This window comes from Oryctolagus cuniculus, chromosome 11 (assembly GCF_051225735.1).
Source record: "Oryctolagus cuniculus isolate XC-2025 breed Fujian yellow rabbit chromosome 11, ASM5122573v1, whole genome shotgun sequence".
Classification (NCBI taxonomy): domain Eukaryota; kingdom Metazoa; phylum Chordata; class Mammalia; order Lagomorpha; family Leporidae; genus Oryctolagus; species Oryctolagus cuniculus.
The window spans coordinates 115142427-115168264 of NC_142877.1; the positions used below are offsets into that span (position 1 = coordinate 115142427).

Genomic DNA, 25838 nt, shown 5'->3' on the forward strand with positions numbered 1-25838 from the left:
AGGCTCTGCCAACAAGTCCATAGAACCTTCTGGCAAGATGGAGAATTCGGGTCTGCTTTGCCGGATGTACTGCACTGGACAGCCACCGCGGCTGCTGAGGGCTTGAAGGTGAGCGCGACTGAGGAGCTGCCTTTTCAATTCTGGCCAAGCACTCAATGTAAATTAAAGAGAGGCGTGTAGCCCACGGCTGCCGCAGCGGACGGCACGGTACGCAGGATCCGTTCTCAGAGCTGTGCCGAGCCCCAGGCCAAGCCTCCCGCAACACCAGCCTTGGGAGCGACGTCCCAGAGGGTGGGTAAGAGCTGGCCCCAGTGCCCCCAGCCCTCAGCCACACTCCAAGCTGTGGTCTGGGGCGAAGGCCTCCCACCCCCACCCCTGGAGAGGAGGGCAACAGAGGCCTCTCCCTGGGCTCCTCGGCCTGTGAGACCCCTGTCCCTGCTGACTTCTGTCCCCCTCCTGGGAAAACGGGTCCAGGCCACTTCCTGGGACCCAGAGAGAAGAGAAGCCCACGGCGGCGGCGGCTCGGCATCCAGAGCAAGGCCTTGGTCCTGCACACCTGACAGAGCGGCAGGCCAGCCCTGCCGTGAAAGGAGAGGCACACAGGCTGCAGCGTGGGAGGCGTTTAATGAGTTCAGGTTCAGTACAGAAGTCGCCGACGGTCTGAGCCTGCTCTCGGTGTCAGCTCCCAACAGGCCCTCCTGGGCGGCAGCCTCCCTTCCTGCTCCAGGCTCTGGCGCGGCCAGCGGGCAGCGGTCCACTCCCAGAATCTGCGGCAGGGCGTCTTCTCCACGCCCTCTTCAGGTCACCCCCACCATCCCAAAGCCTGGTCCCGATGGGCTCAAGCACACCTGGCGATGTCAGAACTGAGGCCCCGGAGTCCAGACCACAGGCCAGTAGTTTTGGGGGGGCAGCTCCTCTACCTCTTCCACGAGCCTACCTGGGGGGCCCTGGGTGCCCAGAGGCGCCGGGCACCTGGAAGGGACAGAGAGAGCACAGCTGAGGCTCAGCCTCTCGTGCTCAATGGTCAAGTGACAAATCTCGCAGGCCCCGGAGGGTCCTTACCAGTACGTGGGTGAGTACGTGGGCCCGGCACAGGGACAGGGGCGGGGGCAGGGCGGTGCAACAGCTTCGCTGTCACGGGGCTGAGCCTGGCTCGAGGAAGCCCCCTTTTCCAGAAGAGATGTGAAACAAGACAAAGGATTTCACGGACTCCAGGGCTCCGGGAACAGCGGATGAGCGCCTCGCCCCACCCCACCCCCAGGACCCTTAAAAGAGGGAAACAGAACAGCCACCTAGCAAGACCCAGGGGCCCAGGACCAGGAGGAACGCCGCCGCTCTGCACGGGTCCGGGCTGGCCAGAGGGGCCGCGGCGAGGGCAGCCGCCGGGGGAGCGCCGAGCAGGAGCAGCAGGACGGTGCAGATGGCAAGCAGGGCGGCCCGGGGGCTTGCCAGTGCCGTCCACGCCCCGCCACGGGCACACACGAGGGACTGGAGGCCCAGCCAGGTCCTCCTGGCTCTGGCGGGAGGCGGCACCCTGCCTGGGCCCCGCCGACTGCACCGGCACGTGCTGTCCGCACAGATGCGGCCGGAGAGGGGAGGCGCTGAGGCCCCGGCGAGGTCTCCCGCGCGGTCCGGCTCGTGGCCCTCCCCTGCAGGGAGCCCCGCCCGCCACCAGGTCACTGCGGCCTCCCCCAGCCAGTCCCCCACGCCCGCCTCGGCCTCCAGGTGACTCACGAATTTGAGCATGTTCCAGTCGAAGACGTAGTCGTAGGAGAAGCCCTGCCGATGGAAGAGGTTGCGGAAGAGCTGGCGCAGGTAGGAGTAGTCGGGCTTGTCGTCGAACCGCAGCGAGCGGCAGAAGTTGAGGTATGTTGAGAACTCAGCTGGCGAGGACCACGAGACAGAAGAGGCCACGGGTGAGGCCCACACTCCCAACACCGCCAGCCGCCCACCCGCATCCCCAGTGGTGGTGGGACCAAGAGGGAACAGGACAGCCCTCCCGCTGGTGACCAAGCCCCCGCCTGACTCTCGGGCGGCTGGCTTAGAGGAGCCTAGCTCACTGCTGTCACCTGCTCGGGGGGACATGGAGACACCGGCAGCAGCTGTCACCAGCTCCAGGGACCCAGCAGGGTCTAAGCAACAGGAGGAAAGCTCCCACTGCCCTGGCCACAAAGCCGGGGAGCCTCGGGAGGCGAAGCACGAGCGTGGGGTGGCGTCCAGGCCTCCCCGGTGGACGAGGTTAGCTCCGGCGCCGCGGGCTGTGTGGCCCAGCACGAGCTCCCTGTCACCTGACCCTCCCTGAGAAGAAGCTGCCCGCTGGGGTCCTCACAGGAGTGGCCCTTGGCTCAGGGGGCGCCCAGGCCAACCCTCCGCTGCCCTGGGCACTCACAGGGGTAGCCTTTGCAGAGGACCTCGATGGGCGTGGACATCTTCTTCTCGCTGATGCGCTCATACTTCTGGCGCTTGGTGGCCGCCTTGAGGCCCTGCCAGGGCAGGGAGCCCAGGTTGAAGTACATGAGCACGTAGCCCAGACTCTCCAGGTCATCTCGACGGCTTTGCTCTGCAGAGGCGACAGGCGGTGAGGGGCAGGGTCTCCTCCGGCCTCCGCTCCTCACTGTGCACCCAGGACCTGATCCCCCCATCGCTCACTACAACCCGAGACAAACAGTCGCTCCGAGTCTCCCCTTAGCACAGAGCAGGGGCTGAGGCAGGGCCTTCCCACCGCCACTTGCTTAGGCTCTCACTCATTCAACAACCTGCAGTGGGCCTGGCCTCCACGCCTGGCCCGCTCCATGGAGATGGCACAAGCTTTGGCATCGGTCGGGGCTGGGGTCACACCTGGCTTTGGCACTTGCTAAGCTCGCGACCTTCATGCTAGCTGTGGGAGCCTGCGTCTCCCAGCCTGTCCAGCAGGGAGACGTCCTTATCCAGACGGCTGCTGTGAGGACGGAGCAGGGCAGCAAAGGCAGGGCAGCACCCACGGCTCTGCTGACCAAGGGACAGAGCTGGAACAGGGCCAGGCTTGGGGGTGTGGGAGGGGCTTTCTCAGAGGCTCGCCGGAGAAGCACCCGGGGCCGCCACGCAGGGCTGGCAGCTGCAGAGCTGGGCCTGGCTCACTCACCGATGCCCAGGTGGGTGTTGATGGAGGCGTAGCGGGCAGTGCCGGTCAGGTTCTTGTTTTCCCGGTAGGGGATGTGCTGGTGGGTGCGGGCGTCCCGGTACTTCTTGGCGAGGCCGAAGTCGATGATGTAGACCAGGTTGCCCTTCTTGCCCAGCCCCATGAGGAAGTTGTCCGGCTTCACGTCCCGGTGGATGAAGTTCTTGGAGTGGATGTACTCGATGCGGCTGATCTGCGGGAGGCGACAGCGCGTCACTCAGCACGTGCTGGGCCACGGAGACAGGAGAGGCACACAACAGGGAGAAAAGATCTGTCTCCAACTACAAAGGACCCCAAGGGGCAGGTCAAGGAAGGCTTCCTGAAAGAGGTGGCACGGAGGAACTAAGTCTGCCGTGAGATACGTGACAGCAAGGTAGGAAAGCTAATGGCAAGATCAGGGAGGAAGACTCTGGCCCCTAGGGGAGCCTAGGCTGCTTGGCTGCTCCTCCCAGGACTTGGGGAGGCAGAGAGCCAGAGTTGGGGGGAGGGGCAGGAGGCCCAGACCTGGCAGGGGTGATGGAAACGGAACACGAAAGCCAGGACTTGTCTCTCGCTCCCAAAGGACAGCAAAGCCAAGCAGACACATAAGCCGCCTCTGTGGTTCCTGCACCTCCGTGCACACAGCGCGTGGCAGGTCATCCCATCTCTTGGGGCACACAGCACGTGGCCAGGCAGGTCACGCCATCTCACCAGGGCCTCCGGCTTCAGCACGGCCAAGCAGCCCTGGAGGCTTTTCTGAGTCGCACCCTAGGAGCCCCCTCCCCTTCTCTGCGCATGTGCAGCTTGGAGTGGCAGGGCGCAAGGACTCCCAGGCCAGCTGCAAACAAAGACCAGCACCTGGCCGCACAAGGGTGCTGTTCCAAAAGTCTAAGGCTTTGCGTCCATACACAGCTTCCCCACGTCCACAAAGGCCTGGAGGGCCCAACTGCTCATCAGCGGGCACCTGCTCAGGGCCACGCACTTCATCCCTCAACCACCTGACCCAGGGCAGGCTCTTGCAAGAGGTGACCGAGGCTCAGAGCGAGTTGGCAGTGCACCTGTGGTCACCACACTGGGGCGACACCCAGGTCTGCGTGGTTGGAGGCACTGAAATCACCCGGAGCCAGAGCCTGCCCTGTAGGTCTGCAGAGGGGCCTGGAATCCGTACTTCACACGCCTGCAAGATTCTACAGTCAGTGGGCCCCCGTCCTGACCCACTGTGCCCTCTTCCTCCAGTCTCCTGCAGACAGGGCTGGCATTCTGCGCTCCCCGGCGCCCAGAGGATCCAGGAACCCCTGGCAGGGGCAGGCAGGGGACTCACCATCTGGTCGGCCAGGAGCAGCACCGTCTTGAGGCTGAACTTGCGGGAACAGAAGTTGAAGAGGTCCTCGAGGCTGGGCCCCAGCAGCTCCATGACCATGACATTGTAGTCGCCCTCGGCCCCACACCACTTGATGGACGGGATCCCCACTGGGGGCCGGGGAAGAGGGACTCTGTCAGGGGCAGCCCCCCACCCCCACCCCGCCACAGGCATCAGCGCCGCCCCGCCCGCGCCTCACCTCCCCCCTGCATCATCTTGTAGAACTTGCTCTCGATGTGCAGCTGCGGGTGCTTTGTCTTCACGCACTCCAGCTTGATGGCCACCTCTTCACCAGAGGCAATGTTGGCACCTGCCGGGCGGAGCAAGCAAGGCCCAGCGTCACCCTCCGGCAGGCCTCCCGGCCAGCACTTCTGCTGTGGCCCGGGCCCGAGCTCCCTGGGTGCCTGCCTCAGGGCAGACGGGAAGGAGGCAGTGGGACAGAACAGGGGCAGTGCGAGGGAAGGAGGGGGCACCGGGCTACTGCAGACCCACAGACGGGGCGCAGCAAGGAGCCTGGATGGAGAGCGCGCACTGCGGCCCCGCCCCGCCCACGTCACTGTGGCGCCTGCCGGGGGGGCCCCACGCCTTCTACCCCAGCTCTCATCTCCCTTTCACAGATGAGAAGACAGGCTGAGCTCTAAGTCTGTTGGCCTCTGGGTCTAGGAAAGAGGGTCCTGCCTGCACCCCCAGCCCACTGCAGGGTCCCACCTACGGCCTGGGCTCCGGCTGAGACCACCACCCTCACACACAGCAAGGCCAGCTTTCTGCCCCGCCCACCCCACGGCCCCAGAAGTGACAACAGATCAAGTCCTCGCCTCACCCCCTCCCACTGCAGTAATGGGTGGGCTAGCACGGCGTGCTGTCAGCACCCAGAGACGACACAGAGGTCCAGAGGGGACACGACCAGTGGAGGCTTCAGGGCAGGCGCCAGCTGGCCCTCAGCACTGGCAGAGAGACAGCCCAGTCAGCGGACGTCCTCGGGCCAGCGGGGTCCTCACACGCGGCCTGGGCAAAACCCGAGCGCAGCAAGAGTTTGTATAAAAAAAACCACACCCAGCAGGGACGCGGGGCTGGCACAGCTGCGCTGCGCTTACCCAGTTCCCACGCCCTGAGCCGGGCAGCTCCACGCGGCAGCCCCTTCAGGAAAGCGTATACCCCAAACTGCGAATCCAAAATGTGAGGTGCTTCACAGGCCAAGACCTGGGAGCCAACATACACCCCGAGTGCAAAACCCACACCACACTCACAAACTACTACAACCACTGTACAGAACGGCTTTCAGCCTCTGTGTATACAAAATAGAGATGAATTTCATGTTTAGACTCTGGTCACATCCTCAACAGACCTTTTTCTTTTTTTAAGAATTATTTATTTATTTTTTGACAGGCAGAGTAGACAGTGAGAAAGAGAGACAGAGAGAAAGGTCTTCCTTTTCCGTTGGTTCAACCCCTCAATGGCCGCTGTGGCGGGTGCACTGCGCTGACCCGAAGCCAGGAGCCAGGTGCTTCTCCTGGTCTCCCATGGGGTGCAGGACCCAAGCACTTGGGCCATCCTCCACTGCCCTCCTGGGCCACAGCAGAGAGCTGGCCTGGAAGAGGAGCAACCAGGACAGAATCCGGCGCCCCGACCGGGACTAGACCCAGGGTGTCGGCGCCGCAGGCAGAGGATTAGCCTATTCAGCCACGGTGCCAGCCAAGATTTATTTATGGGGCTGGCACTTGGCACCATGGGTTAAAGCCCCAGCCTACAGAGCTGGAATCCCATATGGGCGCCAGTTCAAGTCCCAGCTGCTCCACTTCTGATCCAGCTTTCTATTGTGGCCTGGGAAAGCAGCAGAGGAGGCCCAAGTCCTTGGGCCCCTGCACCCACCTGGGAGACCTGGAAGAAGCTCCTGGCTCCTGGCTTTGGATTGGCTCAGCTCCGGCTGTTGAGGCCATTTAGGGAGTGAACCAGCAGATGAAAGATCTCTATCTCTACCTCTGTATCTCTTTCAAATAAATAAAATGTCTTTAAACAAAGATTTATTTGAAAGGTAGTTACAGAAAGACACACACACACACACAAAGGAGAGAGGGAGAGAGATCTTTCTATCTACTGGGAGCAGGCTGCGATGGCCAGGGCTGGGCCAGGCCAAAGCCAGGAGCCTGGAACTCCAACCAGGTCTCCCACACGGGTAGCAATTCTGCTACCTTCTCAGGTGCCTGAGCAGGGAGTCGGATCAGAAGCAGAGCAACGTAGCTGTGACTCAAACCGGTGCTCACGTGGGATGCCGGAATCGCAGGTGGTGGTTTAACCACTGTGCCAGCGCAGCCCCAACACACCTCTTCCGTATAAAACATCCCCAGGTAACATCTGAAATCTGAACACTTGTGGTCTGAACCCTCGATGTATATATGGAATGCTCAGAATAGGGCACTGGGCTCGGGGCAGACAGGGATTCGCTGGGGGAGGGGTGGGGACGGGGAACCACTGCTTAGCGAGCATGTGGTGTTCTTCAGGGCAGGTGACAAACGAGAAGAGGTGACAAAACATTGTGAGTGCACTGCCACAAGCTGTACTTTTTTTTTTTTTTTTGACAGGTAGAGTTACAGAGAGAAAGGTCTTCCTTCCGTGGGTTCACTGCCCAAATGGCCGTTATGGCCGGAGCTATGCTGATCCGAAGCCAGGAGCCAGGAGCTTCCTCCTGGTCTCCCATGTGGGTGCAGGGCCCAAGCACCTGGGCCATCCTCCACTGTCCTCCGGGGCCACAGCAGAGAGCTGGACTGGAAGAGGAGCAACCGGGACTAGAACCTGGAGCCCACATGAGAAGCCAGCGCCGCAGGCGGAGGATTAACCAAGTGAGCCACGGCGCCGGCCCCCAAGCTGTACTCTCAAAATGGCTAATTTCATGTTATGTGAACCTTACCTCAATTTTTATTTTTAGAGAACTATTTGTTTATTTGAGAGGCAGAGAGACAAAGTGAGCTCCCATCTGCTGATTTACTCCCTAAATGCCTGTAATGGCCAAGAGCTGAAGCTGGGAACACCATCCAGGTCTCCCACGTGCGTGGCAGGAGCCTAGGACTTGGGCCGTCACGGCTGCCCCCCGGGGTCTGCTGGGAACACCATCCAAGTCTCCCACGTGCGTGGCAGGAGCCTAGGACTTGGGCCGTCACGGCTGCCTCCGGGGGTCTGCTGGCAGGAAGTGGGAGTCCGGAGCCAGAGCAGAGAACCAACCGAAAGCTCACGACGCAGGAAAGGGGCAGGAAAGGGGCGTCTTAACTGCGAGGCCAGGAATCCGCTCCCTCCCTCAACTTCTCAGAGAGAGAGAGAGAAGGCAGCACAACCTGCCTGTGGCAGCTACAAAGCTACAAAACTACACCGCACGCTACAATGTAGCTTAGGGGCAACTTAGAACAATTTAGGACTTCAGACAGGTGGGCAGGGACTTCTCAGGGGCCGTCAGGGGGCCGCCACATCCTCCTGGTGCCAGGGGAGGTGCCCCAGAAGCCTGGGGTTAGGCAAGGCTTTTTTTTTTTTTTTTTTTTTAACTTAAAATCCAGAAGCTGTTTAAAAAAAAAAGCCTCTCTCTCCACCAAAAAAAGAATCCCTTCTGCGTGGCAGAAACACCAGAAATAATGTCCTAAGAAAAACATCCCTGCAATTCTTACCACAGGCAGGGACTAGGATAAAACCAGCTCCTACACACCGGTAGAAGATCCAGCAGGAAACGGGGCGAAGGATGTGGACAGACGCCTCCCTGGGCAGGAACTCATTAGAGCAAACGGCTTCTCACAGGCAAGCATGCTCAGCTTCCTCGTAAGAGCATCACCCAGCGATCCCCGAAACCACCTCCACCTAGGGCTGTGCAGCGTCCCGCAGGCAGAACCGAGCAAGGCTGCGCGTGTCTGCGAGAGGAGGGCGCTGCGCCCCCGTGCCCAGCTGGCCAGGGTGGGATCTGGCCAACCCCTCTCGGAGGGTGAACTGACACCACCCAGCTCCGACTAGCAATGCCACTTCTGGGGGCTTAGTGACATCCTCGCACGGTGCAGAGCCAGGCCTGGACAAGGCTGTCCACAACAGCAAAAGCTTGGACACAACCCAAATGCCCATCACTCAGGGACTGGCTAAATAAAGCACAGCCCATCCACCAAGCAGAACACAAAGGACAGAGAATGAGGAAGCTCTCTGTGCACAAGTGGAAAGAGCTCCAAGATGCAGGAAGTGAACCGCGGAGCCCAGCCCGGCTCCAGCGGAGAAGCAGGCATCTGCGGTTAGCTCTGTCTACCCACGGAGACGCTGAGAAGAACCAGAACCAGGAAAGACGGGCACCAAGGGGGGCGGGGGGCACGCCACTGGCTCCTCCCTACACACTGCACTTTACTTCAGCCCCCTCTGGAGATGCGATTCACACACCACCGATTCAAAGTGCACAATTCAGCAGTTTTCAGGATACTGCAAGGTTGTGCGGCCATCACCACCACTTCTACAATGCTTTCCTCACCCCCAAACACCTGCAGCCCTTGGTATCCCACATCCTCGCTTCACGGACGTGTCACGGCGCGGACGGACGTGACCTGGGACAGGCTGCTTTCACGGAACACTTCTGTGGTTTTGCGTATTTTGGTTTCTGAACCACACATAAAAAGAAAACGAAAACTCGGACAGACGACTACATCCAGTGAGCAGTGGGAGAGGAAATGCAGTGCTTTGCGCGGCTCCAGGTGTTGCCAGGGCATGGGGGGGGGGTGGGCTCCGGGGGTCCCCCAGCCACGCCCCAGCTCCCAGCAGACAAAGGCAGGAGGGTGCAGTGGTTAAGTAAGAGTGCAGCCTTCTGGGGGCCAGGTTGTGGGCAGCAGGTAAAGCCACTGCTTACAATGCCGGCAGCCCACACAGAAGTGCTGGTTCGAATCCCAGCTGCTCCACTTCCTACCCAGCTTCCTCCTAATGTGCCTGGGAAAGTCGTGGATGATGATCCAAGTATTTGGGGTTCCTGCCACCCATGTGAGAGACCAGGATGGGGTTCCTGGCTCTTGGCTTCCACCTGGCCCAGCCCTGGCTGTTGCAGCCATCTGGAGAGTGAACCAGTGGATGGAAGATCTATCTCTCTCTGCTGCTCTGCTGTTCAAATAAATAAGTATATCTTAAAGGTGTGAGCTCCAGAGCCAAGCGGCGGGGGCCCAATCCTGCCACCTACTCACATGGGACCAGTCCGAACACCCCTCGAGCTACAAGTGCCTTACTCCAAACCAAAGACAGAACTGGCACCTCACCCACCACGCCACCCGGAGGTGCTGGTGTGCCTGGGACACAGCAAGCCGCGTTACATCTGACGAGGGGCCCTGGCCTGGCCCTGGGCTGCAGGCTGCACCCCTGCACACTCGGTGTTCACAGGCCCTGGGCTGCAGGCTGTGCCCCTGCACACTCAGTGCGCACAGGCCCTGGGCTGCAGGCTGCACCCCTGCACACTCGGTGTTCACAGGCCCTGGGCTGCAGGCTGTGCCCCTGCACACTCAGTGCGCACAGGCCCTGGGCTGCAGGCTGCACCCCTGCACACTCGGTGTTCACAGGCCCTGGGCTGCACCCCTGCACACTCGGTGTTCACAGTCCCTGGGCTGCACCCTTGCACACTCGGTGTTCACAGTCCCTGGGCTGCAGGCTGCGCCCCTGCACACTCAGTGCGCACAGGCCCTGGGCTGCAGGCTGCGCCCCTGCACACTCGGTGCGCACAGGCCCTGGGCTGCAGGCTGCGCCCCTGCACACTCGGTGCGCACAGGCCCTGGGCTGCAGGCTGCGCCCCTGCACACTCGGTGCGCACAGGCCCTGGGCTGCAGGCTGCGCCCCTGCACACTCGGTGCGCACAGGCCCTGGGCTACAGGCTGCGCCCCTGCACACTCGGTGCGCACAGGCCAGTGGGGGCACAGGGAGAGCAAGCATCCGGGTCTCCCGGAGGGCAGGCTGCCTGGGCCCAGCGCACAGGCAGAACCGGGACAGACACACAGAGATACAGCGGCACGTGCACAGGCCTGGTGGGAGGAGCAGTCAGCTCTGCCTGGTGCGGTGCAGTGGGACCCAGAGAGCTGAAGAAGACAGCGAGAGGAGACTGAAGGCCTCCCACGCCAGGCGCAGGTGTGTGGGTGCCAGCGGTCCCCCTAGCACCACCAACGTTCCTGTGCACCGTAAGCTGTGCCCACCACAGGCCAAAGTTACCCCTCCAACCTGTAACAAACAGGCGTCTCCAAATTGTGGCAAACATCCTCTGGGGACAGAAATCAGTCCCGAGACTCACTGGAGTATCTGGAAGGGGTGGGGGAGGTGACCTGGGAGGCAGCACTGCGGCTGTCCAGGCAAGAGCTGAAGGCGGCCCTGCCCAGGCAGGGCGTGCAGCCGGACAACACTCGAGGCGGGGCTTCGGCCCTGGGGACTCTCGGATGTGAGCAGGGTGGCGGCGAGCTGGGGGAACAGAGGGCACCGTCCTGCATAGGACGGCACCCGACACGTGGGAAAACTGAGACGCCACAGGTCAAACGGCTTCCCAGGGACAGGGCCCCGGGCTGTCAAAGTCTGCCGCGCCTCGCCGAGTGCTGGAAACCTCCTGCCACAGCTGGCCCTGGCTCAGGCCCCTCCAAGCCGGTCCCACCACGCTGGCCTGGGCTGCCTCCAACTGTCAGGAAGCCGTCAGTCTTCTCCAAGCTCTCCTCACGCTCGCAGTCACTGCGCTCGGGTGCAGGCCTGCGGTCGGCCAGACCGCGCAGGGCAGAGCCAGGTGGGAAATGCAGCCCCCAAGCCCCTGATTTTCCCTCCACCCTAATTCCCGAGCGTCTCATTCATCCAAAGCAGACAGGGCCCGGGCTGTGTTCTGGCTGCACGGCCGGCCCTGGAGGACCTCAGCAGCTCCTCTGAGCAGTGCACGCAGGGAGCCACAGCACCAGCCGGCGGGACAGGGCTTCCTGGCGAAGGCCACGCTGAAGGCCGAGCAGGGCAGGTGTGCTGAGAGGCCCTATGGATGAAGGCCTGGAGGCCAGAACTGCCCCAAAGACGCAGAGCAAGGCTGGTCACACGGCAGCACTGCTGGGGACACTGGACAGTCCCAAAACAACTGGCCAGAGAGAAGGGCTTGAGCCTGGTCGGCCACAGAAGGGAAGGACCTTGGAGAGTTGTGGGGGGGAGGGGGGGGACTGTGCCTCCTTCCAGACCCTTGGACACGGGAGGAAGCCCACCCATGCCAGCAACAGCCTGGAGCGTCCTGCACTAACTCGCACCCCGTGACCCCTGCCAGAGGGCACTGCCCCAGGCTTCAGAGCTAGAGCGTCCAGGACGCAGGGCCAGCGATAGGCCTCGCTCTGGCCATCTCGGGGCCCGGTCTCTCCTGGCTGTCCCCTCGTGACGCGGAGGGCTTGGGGCGGTGCTGCAGGCCTTGCAGCTGCAAATACAACGTGCTGGCCCTCAGCGGATCCTGGAAAGCAGGACTTGCAGACTCTGCCCAGGCCCACCTGCAGAGGCCATCTGGAGTCGGGCCCTGGCCTGGGCACCAGCAGCAAGAACGGGGCCAGAACTCAGAACAAAGGGAACCATCCAGACTGACGGAAGAGGCGCTCACCACAGGAAGGCGCAGGCCGGACAGCTGGGAAAACTGACTCCCCGCACCCAATCTCACCCACGGAGCCCCAGGGCCTCTGACAGCACCGGCTTCCCACGAGGATGGAGGATGGGTGCAGCAGATGCATGCCACTGCTGGGCCCAGCACGGGCCCGGGTTCCACAGCCAGGGTCACTACTTCTCACAACCCCCTTTTACGGATGGGGACGTCAAGACTGGTCGCAGGCCATCACCTGCTCAAGGACCCAGACACCAGTACCTACACCTGGGTCAAAGGTACTGCAGAGCTGCTACAAAGAGGAGCAGATTTGGAAAAACGTTTTTAAAAGAATGAGACGACCACACAGATAAACAGGAAGTGCGGTCCCCACACGAGCCAGGGACCCTGGTTTTTCTGAGTGGCCTTGGACCTCAGTTTCCCTCTGTAAAAGGAGGGTGCCTTCCAGGAGAGGGGGTGCGTTTGTGCCAAGAGCTAACCTTGCACCTGCTGCTCTCAGGAGTGCGGCTTCCGGGCCCCAGGGCTGAGTCCGGCAGGAGGACCCTCTCTCCCCAGCACAAGCTCACAGTCTCGTTTCTCAGGTAAGAACGCCGGGCTCAGGGGGACAAGGGCTCATCTCGGGTCACACAGTGAGGGAAATGAGCGGGATCCCCAAACCCCAACCTTCTTCCGCCCAGCCTTAAGTTGAAGCCGCTTCACGGTCCCCAGCTCCCCACTGGTTCCCTCGACAAGGCTTCAGTGAACGGCCAGGGGACAAAGGGCAAACGAACGTCACCCACACTGGCTCCTGAGAGCAGCGGGGATCACAGAGGACCCTTGACCAGCTCCGCAGCGCGGCACACTCTCCTCTGGGCCAGTTATCGACTTAGCGTTTGGCAGCAGCCTGCACACTCGGCCAGCCCCTCAGCAGCCGACGCTCGCCCCGCGCTGCTCCGGCTCTGCCTCCTGAGAGCAGTGGTCAGTCAGGCTGCATCACCGCCCGGCCTGCGCAGTGGGGACACTGAGGCGCAGGGCAGCCCCGCAGCAGGGGCTGGGACTCCCTCCCACCACTCAGGAGTGGGCGGCAGCATCAGGACGCCTGAGTGAGTTCCCCCGTCACCTCGGGAGGGTGCCTTGGCCACGCACTGCCTCCACTTCCCGATGTGTGAAAGAGGCCCAGGGCGGCCAGGAGGAGAGAGCCCGTTCAGAAGGGGCCAGCGGCTAAGAGTGTGACCGTGGCACAGGCTCCCCGAGCCGCAGGGGCCAGGACGGAACCCGGTCACTTTCAGTTCCAAGGAGGGAAGTAGGCCCAGACCAGGCGCTAGCCTGCTTCTTAGGCCCTGAGACTGGCAGGGCGGGGGCTCGCCCCTTCCTCCACCAGCCCCAGGCACCCCCACCCCCACCACTGAAGACCTCCGCTCCACAACTGCAAAGCCGGGGCTGTGGCTCATGATCAGGCCCTGTGCCCTGAGAAGGACCCGAGACACGCCACGTGAGAGGGCTGCGGTGGGCGATTTGTTTAAAATCAGACAACACCAGGACAAGCTCAGACTCCTCAACAGGAAGCACATCCGGGGGGAGAGTTTCCCTCCCTCATCCCCAAGGCCCTCCCGCGGGCTACATTCCAGGAGCCAGGCCACAGGGAGCGGACCTCACTGGGGGTGGGGGTCAAGGGCAGCCCAGGCCTTTCACCACCCACCAGGATGCAACTCAGCCTGGGGTTTCCCACGCCCAGCCAGAGACCCAGGGCAGCTACAGCTGGAAATCAGAGCTAAGAATCCCCCCACCCCAGCCTGCAGCAAACAAGAGCCCCACCCAGAAGGGGAGGAGCCCCCAGCGGTCACACCCACACCTGAGGCTCTCTGCCCTCCCCCTGGATGGCCCTGGGGCTGACACCTGGGACCTATCCTCCTCCTTGTCCCCAGGGGGCCCCAGGAGGGCTGAGCCCAGGAACACTCACCCAGGTAGATGTCTCCGAAGGACCCACTCCCGATCTTCCGCCCCAGGCGGTACTTGTTCCCCACTCGCAGCTCCATGACTCGCTCTAGCTGCAGACAGAAGCAGAAACACCAGGTTCAGAGAATGGGAGCTGAGGGAGGGGCCCAGCCTGCTGGACCCTGCCCCTCGCCCACCAAAGGCCAGGCAAAGCCTCAGGGAATTGGAGACCTCTGCCCTCCCAGGAGCCCCTGTGCTGGGGGCTCAGGCCCCACGGGGCAGGGAGCTTCTGACTCCTTCCCGGATCCTGCGGGACATCAAGGCACTTCACGCTCCTGACTGACCAGTGGGAAACTCGAAGGCCTGGGAGTCACTGCAGCTGCTGGGGGGGACGGGGACAGTGGACTGTGAGAGAAGAGGCAGCCCAGAGCCTCGCCTCGCCGTGGGGACAGCCAGCAGGCCAGGGACTCGGGCCCAGCGCCGCCCAGGACCAGTCAGGGATCCTGTGGCTTCCACCCTCACAAACAAGAAGCAGCTGTGCCTGTGCTGGCGAGGGTCTGCCCCACCCCACGGCAAGGGTGCCCCCAGCAGCCAGGCCAACAGAGTAAGGAAGACGCGAGTGACTCCTGCCCTGCGTCAGACCGGCCCGAGGGGACACCCCAGCTGAGCCCGGGGTCAGACCGGCCCGAGGGGACACCCCAGCCTTGGCACCTGGCTCCAGGGAGCCACCACGAGCGCTTCTCCAACAGCCACAAGAAAAAGCCTCCATCCTGTGCCAGCCACACTCTGGGCTCTCAATCAAGGGCCTCTGCCCACAGCCTGGCCGGCCCAGCCGAGGTGCGCGGCTGCCAGCAGCGCACCCGTACAGAACGCTGCTCCCCCACACACAGCGCCCAGCTTCCCGAGTGTGTACACACCAAGGGAAGATAGGAAACCAGGCACACGGGGGCCCTGCTCCCAAGGGGGGCATGGGTGTACACGCGTCCCCCAACCCCCCCACCCCGCGCAAACACTCCCTCCTCCTCCTCACCCCAGTCCATCCTCCACCAATGCCAACTCAGAGACCACGCACTGAGCCAGGAAAGCCGCAGGTTAGGAGAGGAACAGAAATATATCCGCATCCTATATTACATAAATACCCACGCGGGTTACATAAATACCGAGCCCTCTGTCTGGGTGTCTTACGTAAATACACTGCACATGACCCCCAGCCCCTCTGCCCTGGCTGGGGCCGCCTGCAGAGCGGGGACTCCGGCAGCAACAACCCGGATCAGCGGGCCCCTGGGACTGCTCGGAGCCTCCAGCCAGGCCCCCGGGGGGGCACCCCCACCCCACGGGGGCCACGGCCCCAGGGAGGGCTGCCTCCCAGAGGCGGGCAGACAGCTTCATTCACGAAAGGGAGAGACTTCCCAGTTCTCTGGGCTTCTCCCGCGAGGGTGGGGAGAGAAAGTAAGGAAAAAAAAAAAGGCAAACAAAAAAACACAAAAAACACAAATCGAAGATTCAGGAGTTTCAGCTGGTTAAAAAAAGAAAAAAAAGAAAAAAAAAAAAAAGCAGAAAACTACAACCCGCACGGCGCACGGGCCTCTCGCTGGGGCGTCGAAATCGGGCGGAGGGCGCATCCCGGACACCGGGCGTCCCCGCTCCCTCCCCGCGGCGACACAACTCGGGGGAAAGTTGAGGCGGGGCCCACCCCGCTCGGCCGCTGGCCGTTCCGAGGCGCCGGGGCCCGCGGTCCCCTTCCAGCCCGGCTCCCTCCACAAAGGAGGACGCGGCCGCGGGCCCGGCGACCGCTCGCCCCGCGGCCTAGCTGACCCCGGTCCCGGCCACCCGCGCCCCGGCGCCCCGGCGCCGGGCCCCGCCCTCGGCGCCCCCGACCGCAGCCGGGGTGGCCGCCGCGGGCCTCGAGGGCACCCGCCGGGGCAGGCGGGGGCCGGCCCGAAAAATAACAGCCGCCCCCCCACCCGGCCCCGGCCGCGCCTTTGTCCTCGCCCGGCCGAGCGGGCCGCCCCCCACAGCCGGCGCGGACGCGCGTGTCCGCCGCCCTCTCCCGGCAAAAACAAAGAGGCGGGGGAGCCCCGATTCCCCCCGGGCTTGCGCCCCGCCGCGGGCCCGCCGACCCCCCATACTCACCCCGCCGGGAAGGCGCCGGTGCCGGGCCGCTGCTCGGGGGGCTGCCGCGGGCGGGGGCGGCCCGCCGGGGCGGATGCCGGAGGATTCGCGGAGCCGCCCGGCGCGCCAGCCTCTCCCGGCCCCGCCGCCGCCGCGCTCCGCTCCGCTCGGCCCGGCCGGGCTCTGGCTCCGAGCTCTGGCCGCCGCCGCCGCCGCCGCCGCCGCCCTCTGCCCGGCCCGCCTGCCCGCCCGCCCCCGCCGCCGGCTCGCGCGCTCCCGCCCGGCGCGCGCCCGCCGGCTCCCATTGAGCCCCGGGCCCGCCCGCTGATGTCATCCCCGGCCCGCCGCCGCCCCGGAGGATTTAAAGGGCCCGCGCGCCGGAGTCCGAGGACGCGGGGGGCGGGGGTGGGGGTGGCGCGGCCGGGGAGACGCAGTGCCCGCCGCCCCCGGGGGAGCCCTGCCTGGGACGCAGGCGTCCGCGGCGGGGGAGGGGGGTGTCGGGGAGCAAAGATGGACACCGACACCCAGACGGCCGGCCGGGGCCCAGCCGGGAGGGCGGGGTGGGGCCGGGGCTTTGGTGGCCCCGCTCCTGGCTGCCCTGCGGGTGCTCGCGCTCTGGGGAGCTGGGGGCTCCCTCCCTGCGGCCTCTGGGTGCTGCAGAGACAGTGGGGGTGGGAGGGGCGTTGACAAAAGGCCCGGGCAGGCAGCCTTGCCTTCTCGCCCTCTCCAGCCACGGAAGACTCAGCGCCAAGAGCTTTCCCTTCTGCCCTGCAGCTCGAGCCGCGCTGGGCAGAGGGCAGATCCTGACCGAGCTCCGCTCACCTGTTGAATGAGCGACGGCACACAGCGCCATCACCCTGGAGTCAGGTGCACACCTCACCAAGTCTTCCCACCTGGCCCTGGGAAGAAGTGCCCTCCCCCGGGTCGCCAGGAGAATTAATTAAGGCTTCCGCGGCTTCGATGAAAGGGTCCAGCACGGGTTATTAAAACAATGATATTTACACTGTGCCATGCAAAGCTTCACGTCAGTGACACACCCAGGCTCTCACACACACAGGACGGCAGCCGTGAACACACAGAACGCCCCAGTGCCCCGCGTGCCATCCGGAAGCCCTGGGCCCTGGGAAGAGTCACTTCCATAATGGGCGCATCTTCCCTCGAGCCTCAGGGCCTTAGTCACACGCTGGCCAAACTGCCCGGAGCCTGGCTGATCGGGTCCTTTCCCAGGTCAGGAGACGGTGGCCCAGGCAGGAACACACAGCTGCACAAGCCAGGCCTGTTCTCCCAGTGGCTCCCGGAAGCCGAGTCTCTCAGGAGCCCACTCCCTGGAGGAGGAGAGTGAGGCCCGCCGTGGTCAACTTGGCCCCTGCCTGGCCGGCCTGAGCAGCAGCCCGGGCAGCAGGGCCCTGGCCTCTCGGAGCAGCCCAGACCCTACTCTTCTTGGGTGCCTGCGAAGGACCCAGCCCTGGGACAGGCATTCTCTGCATCACTTCCTGCCAACAGGCTGTTAGGGCATCCTTCTCTTTCCTGTGCCCTACAGCGAACCAGGCTCCTCCCAGCAGCTGCCTACGGGCACAGGTAACTCCTGCAAGCCCCAAACCTGGAGGAGCCTGGACACCTCCCCCGCCCCACCCCAGCCCTCATGGGTCTGCAGCTTCCAGGCACCCGACACTTACAGCCATGCCCCACCTCCCCACTACTCGGCAGGGGCCCTGGACGCAGTAGGCCCCTGGGCCTCCCGGTTGCCCACACAGCCAGCTAAGAAGCCCAGAGTTCCTGGACCCTCAGAGGCGTCTCCTCACCCCCTTGGCGGTTGTGGGCCCAAGTCCTCTTCCTGTCCACTACCTGGCCACGGATCTTTCTGAAGAGCTCAGCGGGGGCAGGTGTGGCAGGCACTTGGTACAGTGGCTCTGTCACCGGCACCCTTTATTGGAGTCCCTGGGTTGGAGTCACCCTACCGCTAATGTACCCCCTGGGAGGCAGTAGGTGACGGCCCAAGTACTGGGGTCCCTGCCGCCCACGTGAGAGATCCGGATGGAGCTGCTGGCTCCTGGCTTTGGCCTGGACAAGCCCTGGCTGTTGAGAGGGCATTGGGGGAGTGAACCAGCAGGTGCAAGATCTCTCTGTGTGTCTGCCTTTCAAAAAAAAAATGGGTTTTTTGTTTTCCCAGCTTTGCAGGTTAGCTTCCAGGGGAAGCAAGGGGTGATGCAGAGCGGACAGGAGACCCATCAAAGCAAGAGGCCCCTTCACCATGTGCCAGCAGCCCCAGGCCTGGCTTCTCTCTCCAACCTGATCCTCAATGCTTCCTCCCGGACTTAACCCCCAAGTTTACTTTTCCTGAAAGATGTGTTTATTCAAGAGGACGAGGGACAGAAAGACAGGGAGAGAAAGATCTTTCATCCATGGGTTCACTCCCCAAATGTTCACGCAGCCAGCAGTGGGCCAGGACAAAACCAGGAGACAGGAAGTCCACTGGGGTCTCCCACGTGAGTAGTCCCCGCGCCATCACCTGCCACCCTCCCAGGCACATTAGCAGGGAAACGGGTCGGATGTCCAGCAGCCACTCTGACACGGATGCCAGTGTCAGCAACAGGCGGCTTAGCCCGCTGCGCCACCGAAATAACAGCCCCAACCCCCCACCGCAAAGCAAGGTGTGGCCAGCCGCAGTCCCCCAGCCTCCCACCCCCTCGCCACTTGTATGCACGCACGCACGCGCACACGCACACACACACACACACACATACACACCTGCTTCCTCCCAGAAGAGGTAACCAGGCTGGAGCTCCAGGCATAGACCCACCCCAACACCCCGCCACAGCACTGGGTGGGAGGGAGAGGAACAGCTTTCTAGCGCCTGCCAACCTGACGTTTTGTACCTGTTTGCCATCTTCAGATTCCCCTGAGAACCCGCAGCACCCCAAGGCATGGGGCTGGGGGCCCATGGACTGCCCCGGAACTGCCAGCCAGTGATGACAGGGCCGCGGAGGAAATGGGTGAGGGGAGACGGTGTCAGCACCCCTGCGGGAGTCTAAGTCCGCTCGCCCCCTGCAGGATCTGAGGATCTGCCCCTCAACCCTCACCTCTGCTCCCACAAGCCTCGCTCCTGCTCACCGCCTGCAAACTCCTGCGTCTCCCGCGGGATGGCAGGGCCCCAAGCACTCGGCGGCCTTCCCAGGGGCGACAGCAGGGAGAAGGATCAGAAGCGGAGCCATGCGGGGTGCTAGTGTCTCACGGGGCCATGACACAGGCCCCGGGTGGGTGGGGGAGGTAAGGATTTCTAATCAGGAGACAGCGCAGTGTCTCACCGGAGTGAGTGCAGCTGCAGGCTCCACCTGGGAGCCACACGGCCTGGCAGGGCTCTGGGTCCTGGCTCCCAAGGCCTTCCCAGGGAGGGCTTCCTGTGTCCTGATTAGAAATCCTTACCTCCCCCACCCACCCACGCGGGGCCTGTGTCATGGCCCCGTGAGACACCAGCACCCCGCACGGCTCCGCTTCTGATCCTTCTCCCTGCTACGGCGCCTGGGAAGGCCGCCGAGTGCGTGGGGCCCTGCCATCCCGCGGGAGATTCAGACGCTCCTGGCTCCTGGCTTCTGCCTGACCCAGCCCTGAGCCTTGTGGCCCTTTGGGGAATGAACAGGTGGGTGGAGGATCCCTTTCTCTCTGGGCCTCTCCCTCTCTCTCTGTAACTCTGCTTTGCAAATAAATAAAATAAATATGAAAGCAAAAAAAACACCTCCGAGCCCCCAGGGCCTGCCTCTCCCCTTCTCTGCCTCACTGTTCCGCTGGCTCTCGCTTGCTCTCAGGCACCCCGTAAGGCACTTTAGGACTTTCTTGTCTGTGTCCCCCACTTAAAGGACAAAACTGCAGGGAGGCAGGCAGTTGATGCTATTCTGGGCACCACTGTGTGGCCAATATCTAGAATAGAGTCTGGCACCCAGGAGGCTTCTCACAAGTATTTGCTGAGTGTGTGAGTGAATGGGCTGCAAAGAGACAGCCCCCTGCCTGCACTCATTCAGGGCTCACAGCCACCCTCCCAGGAGGCAGGTAGAGGACGTGGCCCCAGCAAGCCCCCAGCCCCCTCCCTCCCCCCCTCTCCTGGACGCAAGTCCGGACTGCAGAACAGCTGCAGGTCCTTGGCGCTCTGTTGCTCCGTGCCATTGCCCTACAGACCCAGAGACGGAGGCCTGGGCAGGGGAAGGACTATGGCCGGGTGGCGGGAGGCCCGCCATGGCAAAGCAGCCGACTTCAAATGCTCACTCTGCCACTTTTTTTTTTTTTATAAAGATTTACTTATTTATTTATTCACGGGGGGGGGGGGGGTTGTCTTCCATCTGCTGGTTCACTCCCCAGGTGGTTGCAATGGCCAGCACTGGGCCAGGCCCAAGCCAAGAGCTTCATCGAGGTCTCCCGTATGGACAGCTCAGGTCCAAGCACTTGGGCCATCTTTTGCTGCTTTTCCCAGGCACATTAGCAGGGAGCTGGATTGGAAGTGGAACATCCGGGACTCGAACCTGCACCCATATGGGATGCCGGTGCTGCAGGCAATGTCCTCACTGGCTACGCCACAGTGCCGGCCCTTCTGCCCCTTTTTAACTGTGTGATGCCAGCCAAGTTCCTGAAACCCTCTGACCCTTGCTTGTAAAATGGGGATGATGCAAGTGAGAACGCACACACGAGCTGGCGGTGTGGACCAGTGGGTTAAGTCGCTGTCTGAGACGCGATACAAACGCCAGTTCCAGCGAGTTTTGGCTGCTCTGCTTCAGCTCCAGCTCCCTACTAATGCTCCGAGGAAAGCCGTAGAAGATGGCCCAGGTGCGTGGGCACCTGGATCCATGTGGGAGACCCAGATGAGAGATGTGGGCTCCTGGCTTTGGCCTGGTCCAGCCCCAGCCATCAGGGCCATTAGAGAGGGAAAGATGGAGAGATTGGAAGATCTCTCTTTCTCTGCCCCTCCACCTCACTCTGTAATTCTGCCTTTTAAATCAATCAATCAATCTTAAAAAAAAAAAATCTGGGAGCCAGCATTGTAGCTGGTAAAGCCGCTGCCTGCAATGCCAGCATCCCATAAGGACACTGGTTTGAGTCCTGGCTGTTGCACTTCCGATCCAGCTCCCTGTTAATAGCCTGGGAAAGCAGCAGAGGACGGCCCAAGTGCTTGGGCTCCTGCACCCGTGTGGGACACCTGGATGAAGCTCCTGGCTCCTGGCCTCGGCCTGGCGCAGCCCCGGTTCTTGTGGCCATTCAGGGAATTGAAGATCTCTCTCTGTAACTCTTTCAAATTAATAAATAAATCTTTTTAAAAAATTAAATGCACAGCCGGCGCCGTGGCTCACTTGGTTAATCCTCCGCCTGCGGCGCCGCATCCCATATGGGCGCCGGGTTCTAGTCCCAGCTGCTTCTCTTCCAGTCCAGCTCTCTGCTGTGGCCCGGGAGTGCAGTGGAGGATGGCCCAAGTGCTTGGGCCCTGCACCCCATGGGAGACCTGGAAGAAGCTCCAGGCTCCTGGCTTCGGATCGGTGCAGTGCCAGCCATAGTGGCCATTTGGGGGAGTGAACCAACGGAAGGAAGACCTTTCTCTCTCTCTGTCTCTCTCTCTCTCTCTCACTGTCTATAACTCTGTCAAATAAAAAAAAAAAAAAATGAATGCACAAGGGCTGGCGCTGTGGCGTAGTGGGTAAAGCCACTGCCTGCAGAGCCGGGATCCCACGTGGGCACTGGTTCGAGTCCCGGCAGCTGCACTTCCCATCCAGCTCTCTGCTGTGGCCTGGGAAAGCAGTGGAAGATGGCCCAAGTGCTTGGGCCCCTGCACCCGCGTGGGAGACCTGGAGGAAGCTCCTGGTTCCTGGCTTCAGATTGGTGCAGCTCCAGCCGTTGCGGCCATCTGGGGAGTGAACCAGCAGATGGAAGACTTTTCTCTCTCTACCTTTCCTTCTCTGTGTAACTCTGACTTTCAAATAAATAAAATAAATCTTTAAAACAACTACAAAAAAAATTGAATGCACAAACACAGCAGTGCCGCGGCATCCCTGAGCAAGGGAGGGCGCCGGCCCGTCCTCTTCTGGGGAGCAGAGCGGCCCTGGGCCGGGCTCCTGCTGGGACTTGGATCCCCAGCCTCCCCCTTCCCCCGCTGCAGCAGGTGGGCTGGAGTCTCAGACCTAGCTGGGCCCCGGGGAGCCACCAGCCTTGCTCGTCTCGGTCTCGCTCCTCGGGGGCCCCTGCAGAAAACTTTCCGGGGTCCTCCCCACCTCAGGTGCTGCTCACATCTCTCCCAGACCCCTGAGGTCAGCGGTCAGCAGACCCAGGCCCCACCAGCCAGAAGATGCTGCCCCGTCAGCTCCCCTCTCCTCGCCGTGCCCAGCAAGGCCTCGGCTCCTTGTCTCAACTTCCATGAGGGTCCCCCCACCCCTGACCGTGCCCAAGGCAGTGCCACAGCCTGGCGTCTCCCTGCAGGTGACCTCAGCACAGGGCCATGCCTGGTTGGGTCAGCCCCCGTGGCGGCCCCTCCCTCCTCCTCCAGGCTCAGGACGGGGCCCCAGAGGCCTGGGCTTGAGTCCAGCGGGACCCTTCTGGGGGCTGTTTGTGGTGCTACCCAGAGCCGTTCAGGGTAGGCCCAGGGAAACCGGGGGCTGAGATCCGGGTCCAAGGCACTGTGTTGAGAAGGCATCTGAGGTCACGCAAATCTAGGCTCAGTGGGGAGGGTTATGCGAGTGGTTCCGGTCAGCTCTACCTCCCAGTCCCCCCCACCCCCGTGCCAGGTGTGTCTTTCTCTTGGACACCACAGTGGCCTGTGGATCAAGACCATGTCCTTGGCTACTGAAAACACAACCTCGGCTCCTTCTCTTGCCATAAAACCCACATCCTCTCCCAGGGCCTGCTACACTCTGGCCCCTGCCTGCCCAGACCTCACTCCCCCCACTCACTGGTCTTCTGTCATGTCCTCAGACCTCAGGGCCTTTGCACTGGCTGTCCCCTCCACCCCCCAGATCCTCAAGGGCTGCTGCCTACTCGTGGCTCAGGACACAAGTCAGAAGCCACTTCCTCCCCGGGGTTCCTTGGTCACGCAGTTGCAGGTGAGCTTCCTCTCCCTTGGTCCTTCTCTACCTGGGAGGCTGTTCCTCTGTGCCACTTAGACCGGTTGAAAACATTAGCTGCTTCACCTTGAATGCCCTTGAACGTAAGCTCCAAGAGACGGCACTCCTCCTCGGACATCCAGTGGGGAATACTGTGCCATGCGCCATGGTGGGCAGAGGCAGGGGCTGGCGCTGTCCATCCCTGGGCCACAGCTGGCCTAGCAGCCCTCTCTCGGGAACAGGCTTGTCCTGTGGCCCCTCTCCACCCTGTGCCCCTGCTCCAGGTCGGCTGGAGGCACGCGGACCCCTCTCGGGATCGCCTACACCGCTGGCTTCCCTGGTGCACAGGGAGCACCAAGCAACCCCTTCTCCCCAAAGGCCCCCTGCCCTGCTCCCAGCTCAGCCCTGCCTGTCTGTCGCCTCCCAGCCCTCTGGGCACATCGGACCCCTCTGCTCATCCCAAGAGCCACTTCTGCTCCCCAGCTTGCTCCTCCCACCCTCCAGGAAGTGGGGCTCACCATCCCGGGGACACACAACCGCTCAGCCGGGCCACGGAACAAGGCTGCTTGCGGCGGCTACCAATCCCGAGGCCCACAACAGCAGTCCTCGGCTCCACAGGGCTGGTGCGGTTCACCCTCTTCTCCTTGCCATGTCACGTGGCCCTCTGCCACTGTTTCCCAATGCCAACTGCTCGCAGAGCCCGAGAGGATAATCTGATTCCTGCGTGGGTATACACAAGACAGACCACATATGGGCAATACTAGAAAGAACCCACTGGACGGTGAGGGCCACGGGACAGGCCACGGGACCCAGGAGACCCCCTTCCCCCTCTTCCAGGTGTTCTATGAGGGGCACACTGGTGGCTAACTGTATGTGAGGGGCTATGTGGATTCACCATCGGATCAGTCCCCCAGTGTGGACAACCACCAGACTGCCCCCAAGCCCTGACCACACAGAAAGCTGGGAGATGCCCCTGGGTGGGTGAGAGGAGGTGGGGGGGTGAATTTGAACATGGAGGGGATGAAAGGGGTGGGAAGGGACGACCTGAGCAAGCAGGTGAACCCCAGAGACTTGGGGTTGCAGGGGCCACGTGGGGAGCCTGCCAGATGGCCCCCAGGATCACCTCCATTGGGAGAGCAGGTTGTTGGGGAGGGAGAAGGCGGGCAGGGCGTCCCAACCCCAGGCAGCTGACAGCTCGGGGTTTGGGACGAAGTGCCAGCTCGGCGTGGGGCACTTATCCCTGGGGCTTGTCTAGTTCCACGGCTGGAGATCGCCCCACCTGCTCTACAGGGAGAGACCCGGAGAGCCTCAGAGAATCCAACCTCATGGTCAGAAAGGCTGGGGAGCACCCCACCCCGGAGCCCCGTCCTGCCTCAGTCTCCCTCCGCCTTCAGGACGGCCCACGGGAAGCAGCCAGCGTGGCTGTCTCCAAGTGAATGCCCGCACCCCATCGAGTTCACCCAGCGACCCCGTGGGCTGTGGGGAGGAAACAGTGGGGGTTTGTACTCCGTGGTTTTCATCTCTCCTTTATAGCGCACACTCTCCTACAGAGATCTGGATACTCCTGAGTTACAGGCAAGCCAGCAAGCGCGTCTGTGACTGCGGAGCGCATGCCGGGCCCTGTTTTATCAGAGGGTGCACCTTGTAGGGCAGTGGGAGACCCCCGGGAAAGACCAGGCTGCAGCACGCTCATTCCCTCCTTGATCAGCTACTCTCACTCCAGGCCGGTGGCGGCTGGGCGAGCTTACGGAACCCTTCCTCAACCTCAGTTTTCTCATCTCAGAAATGGGCCGGTCGGGGCGGGCACTGCGGCACAGTGGGTACAGCTCCACCCGGGACACCTGGGTTCGAGTCCCAGCTCCACTTCTGATCCAGCTTCCTGTTAATGTGCACCTGGGAAGCAGCAGGTGACGGCTAGAGTGTGGGGTCCCTGTCACCCACGTGAGACCTGGAGGAGTCGTGGGCTCCTGGCTGTTGCAGTGGGTGGAAGATCTGTGTCTCTGTCTCTCTGCCTTCCAGATAAAAATGGAAGTAAGTAAACAAGCATGAAAGGAGAAATGGGGGTGGAGACAGCAGCCACTCCATGCGGATCGGAAGATGAGGTGCACGAAGCTGTAGCCCAGAGCCTGGCACGCGGACAGTGGGGGCTGTCACCAGCGGTTCAGTTAGGGGAGCAGAGCCCTGCGGGAGCGCGGAGAGGAGATGCCCGTGGGGCCTGCCCTGGCAGCGCTCACCTCCTCCAGGATCCCCAGGCCCCAGACCAGGTCCTTGTGAACCAGTGCGAGCCGAGTCAGGGACTAGGCAGAGACGGGGCTGCCAGCTGACCCCGGCACTCGGGGACTCTCCCGGAAAACACCGATGCCCGGGCAGAGGCAACACGGACGTGCACCGAAAACCCAGGCATGTGGCGAACCAGACACTGACTTCGGCTAAAGAGGCGTCCCAGGGTGGTAACAGAGGGGGCCTGGAGGGAGGCTGTCGAATCCTTACACCACTAGGGCAGCTCACGCTAGCTCTCTGGGCCTCAGTTTCACCATCTGTAAAAGAGTCGTGTACCCATTTCACAGTATTCCTTGCGCGCACTCAGAACAAGAGGCTGAGAAATAGGGCTCCCAGGGAGGGGTTGTCAGATCTCGAAGGGCAAGCGGTAGAGGCGTGGGAACAGCACGG

At 62.6% G+C, this 25838-nt stretch overlaps 1 protein-coding gene across 17 annotated transcripts in view; it reads right to left on the reverse strand.

Annotated features, from left to right (window-relative positions):
* The window catches only part of CSNK1E (casein kinase 1 epsilon), a 32885-nt gene that overhangs the window by 4607 nt on the left and 2440 nt on the right, over positions 1 to 25838 (reverse strand). For 4 of the 17 annotated variants that reach the window (XM_089307631.1, XM_089307630.1, XM_089307629.1 and 1 more), the window contains exons 2-7: positions 14012 to 14099; positions 4696 to 4806; positions 4458 to 4606; positions 3122 to 3350; positions 2390 to 2560; positions 1735 to 1883 (exon numbers count right to left, since the gene is read on the reverse strand). In XM_089307631.1, coding sequence (XP_089163757.1) covers positions 1735 to 1883; positions 2390 to 2560; positions 3122 to 3350; positions 4458 to 4606; positions 4696 to 4806; positions 14012 to 14087 — 885 coding nt within the window. In that variant the 5' untranslated portion in view covers positions 14088 to 14099. Of the gene's footprint in view, positions 1 to 605; positions 973 to 1062; positions 1167 to 1203; positions 1884 to 2389; positions 2561 to 3121; positions 3351 to 4457; positions 4607 to 4695; positions 4807 to 14011; positions 14100 to 15016; positions 15091 to 16119; positions 16369 to 16920; positions 16989 to 25838 lie in introns of those variants that run through there. The other 13 variants (XM_089307625.1, XM_089307626.1, XM_089307638.1 and 10 more) reach the window with 11 other exon arrangements.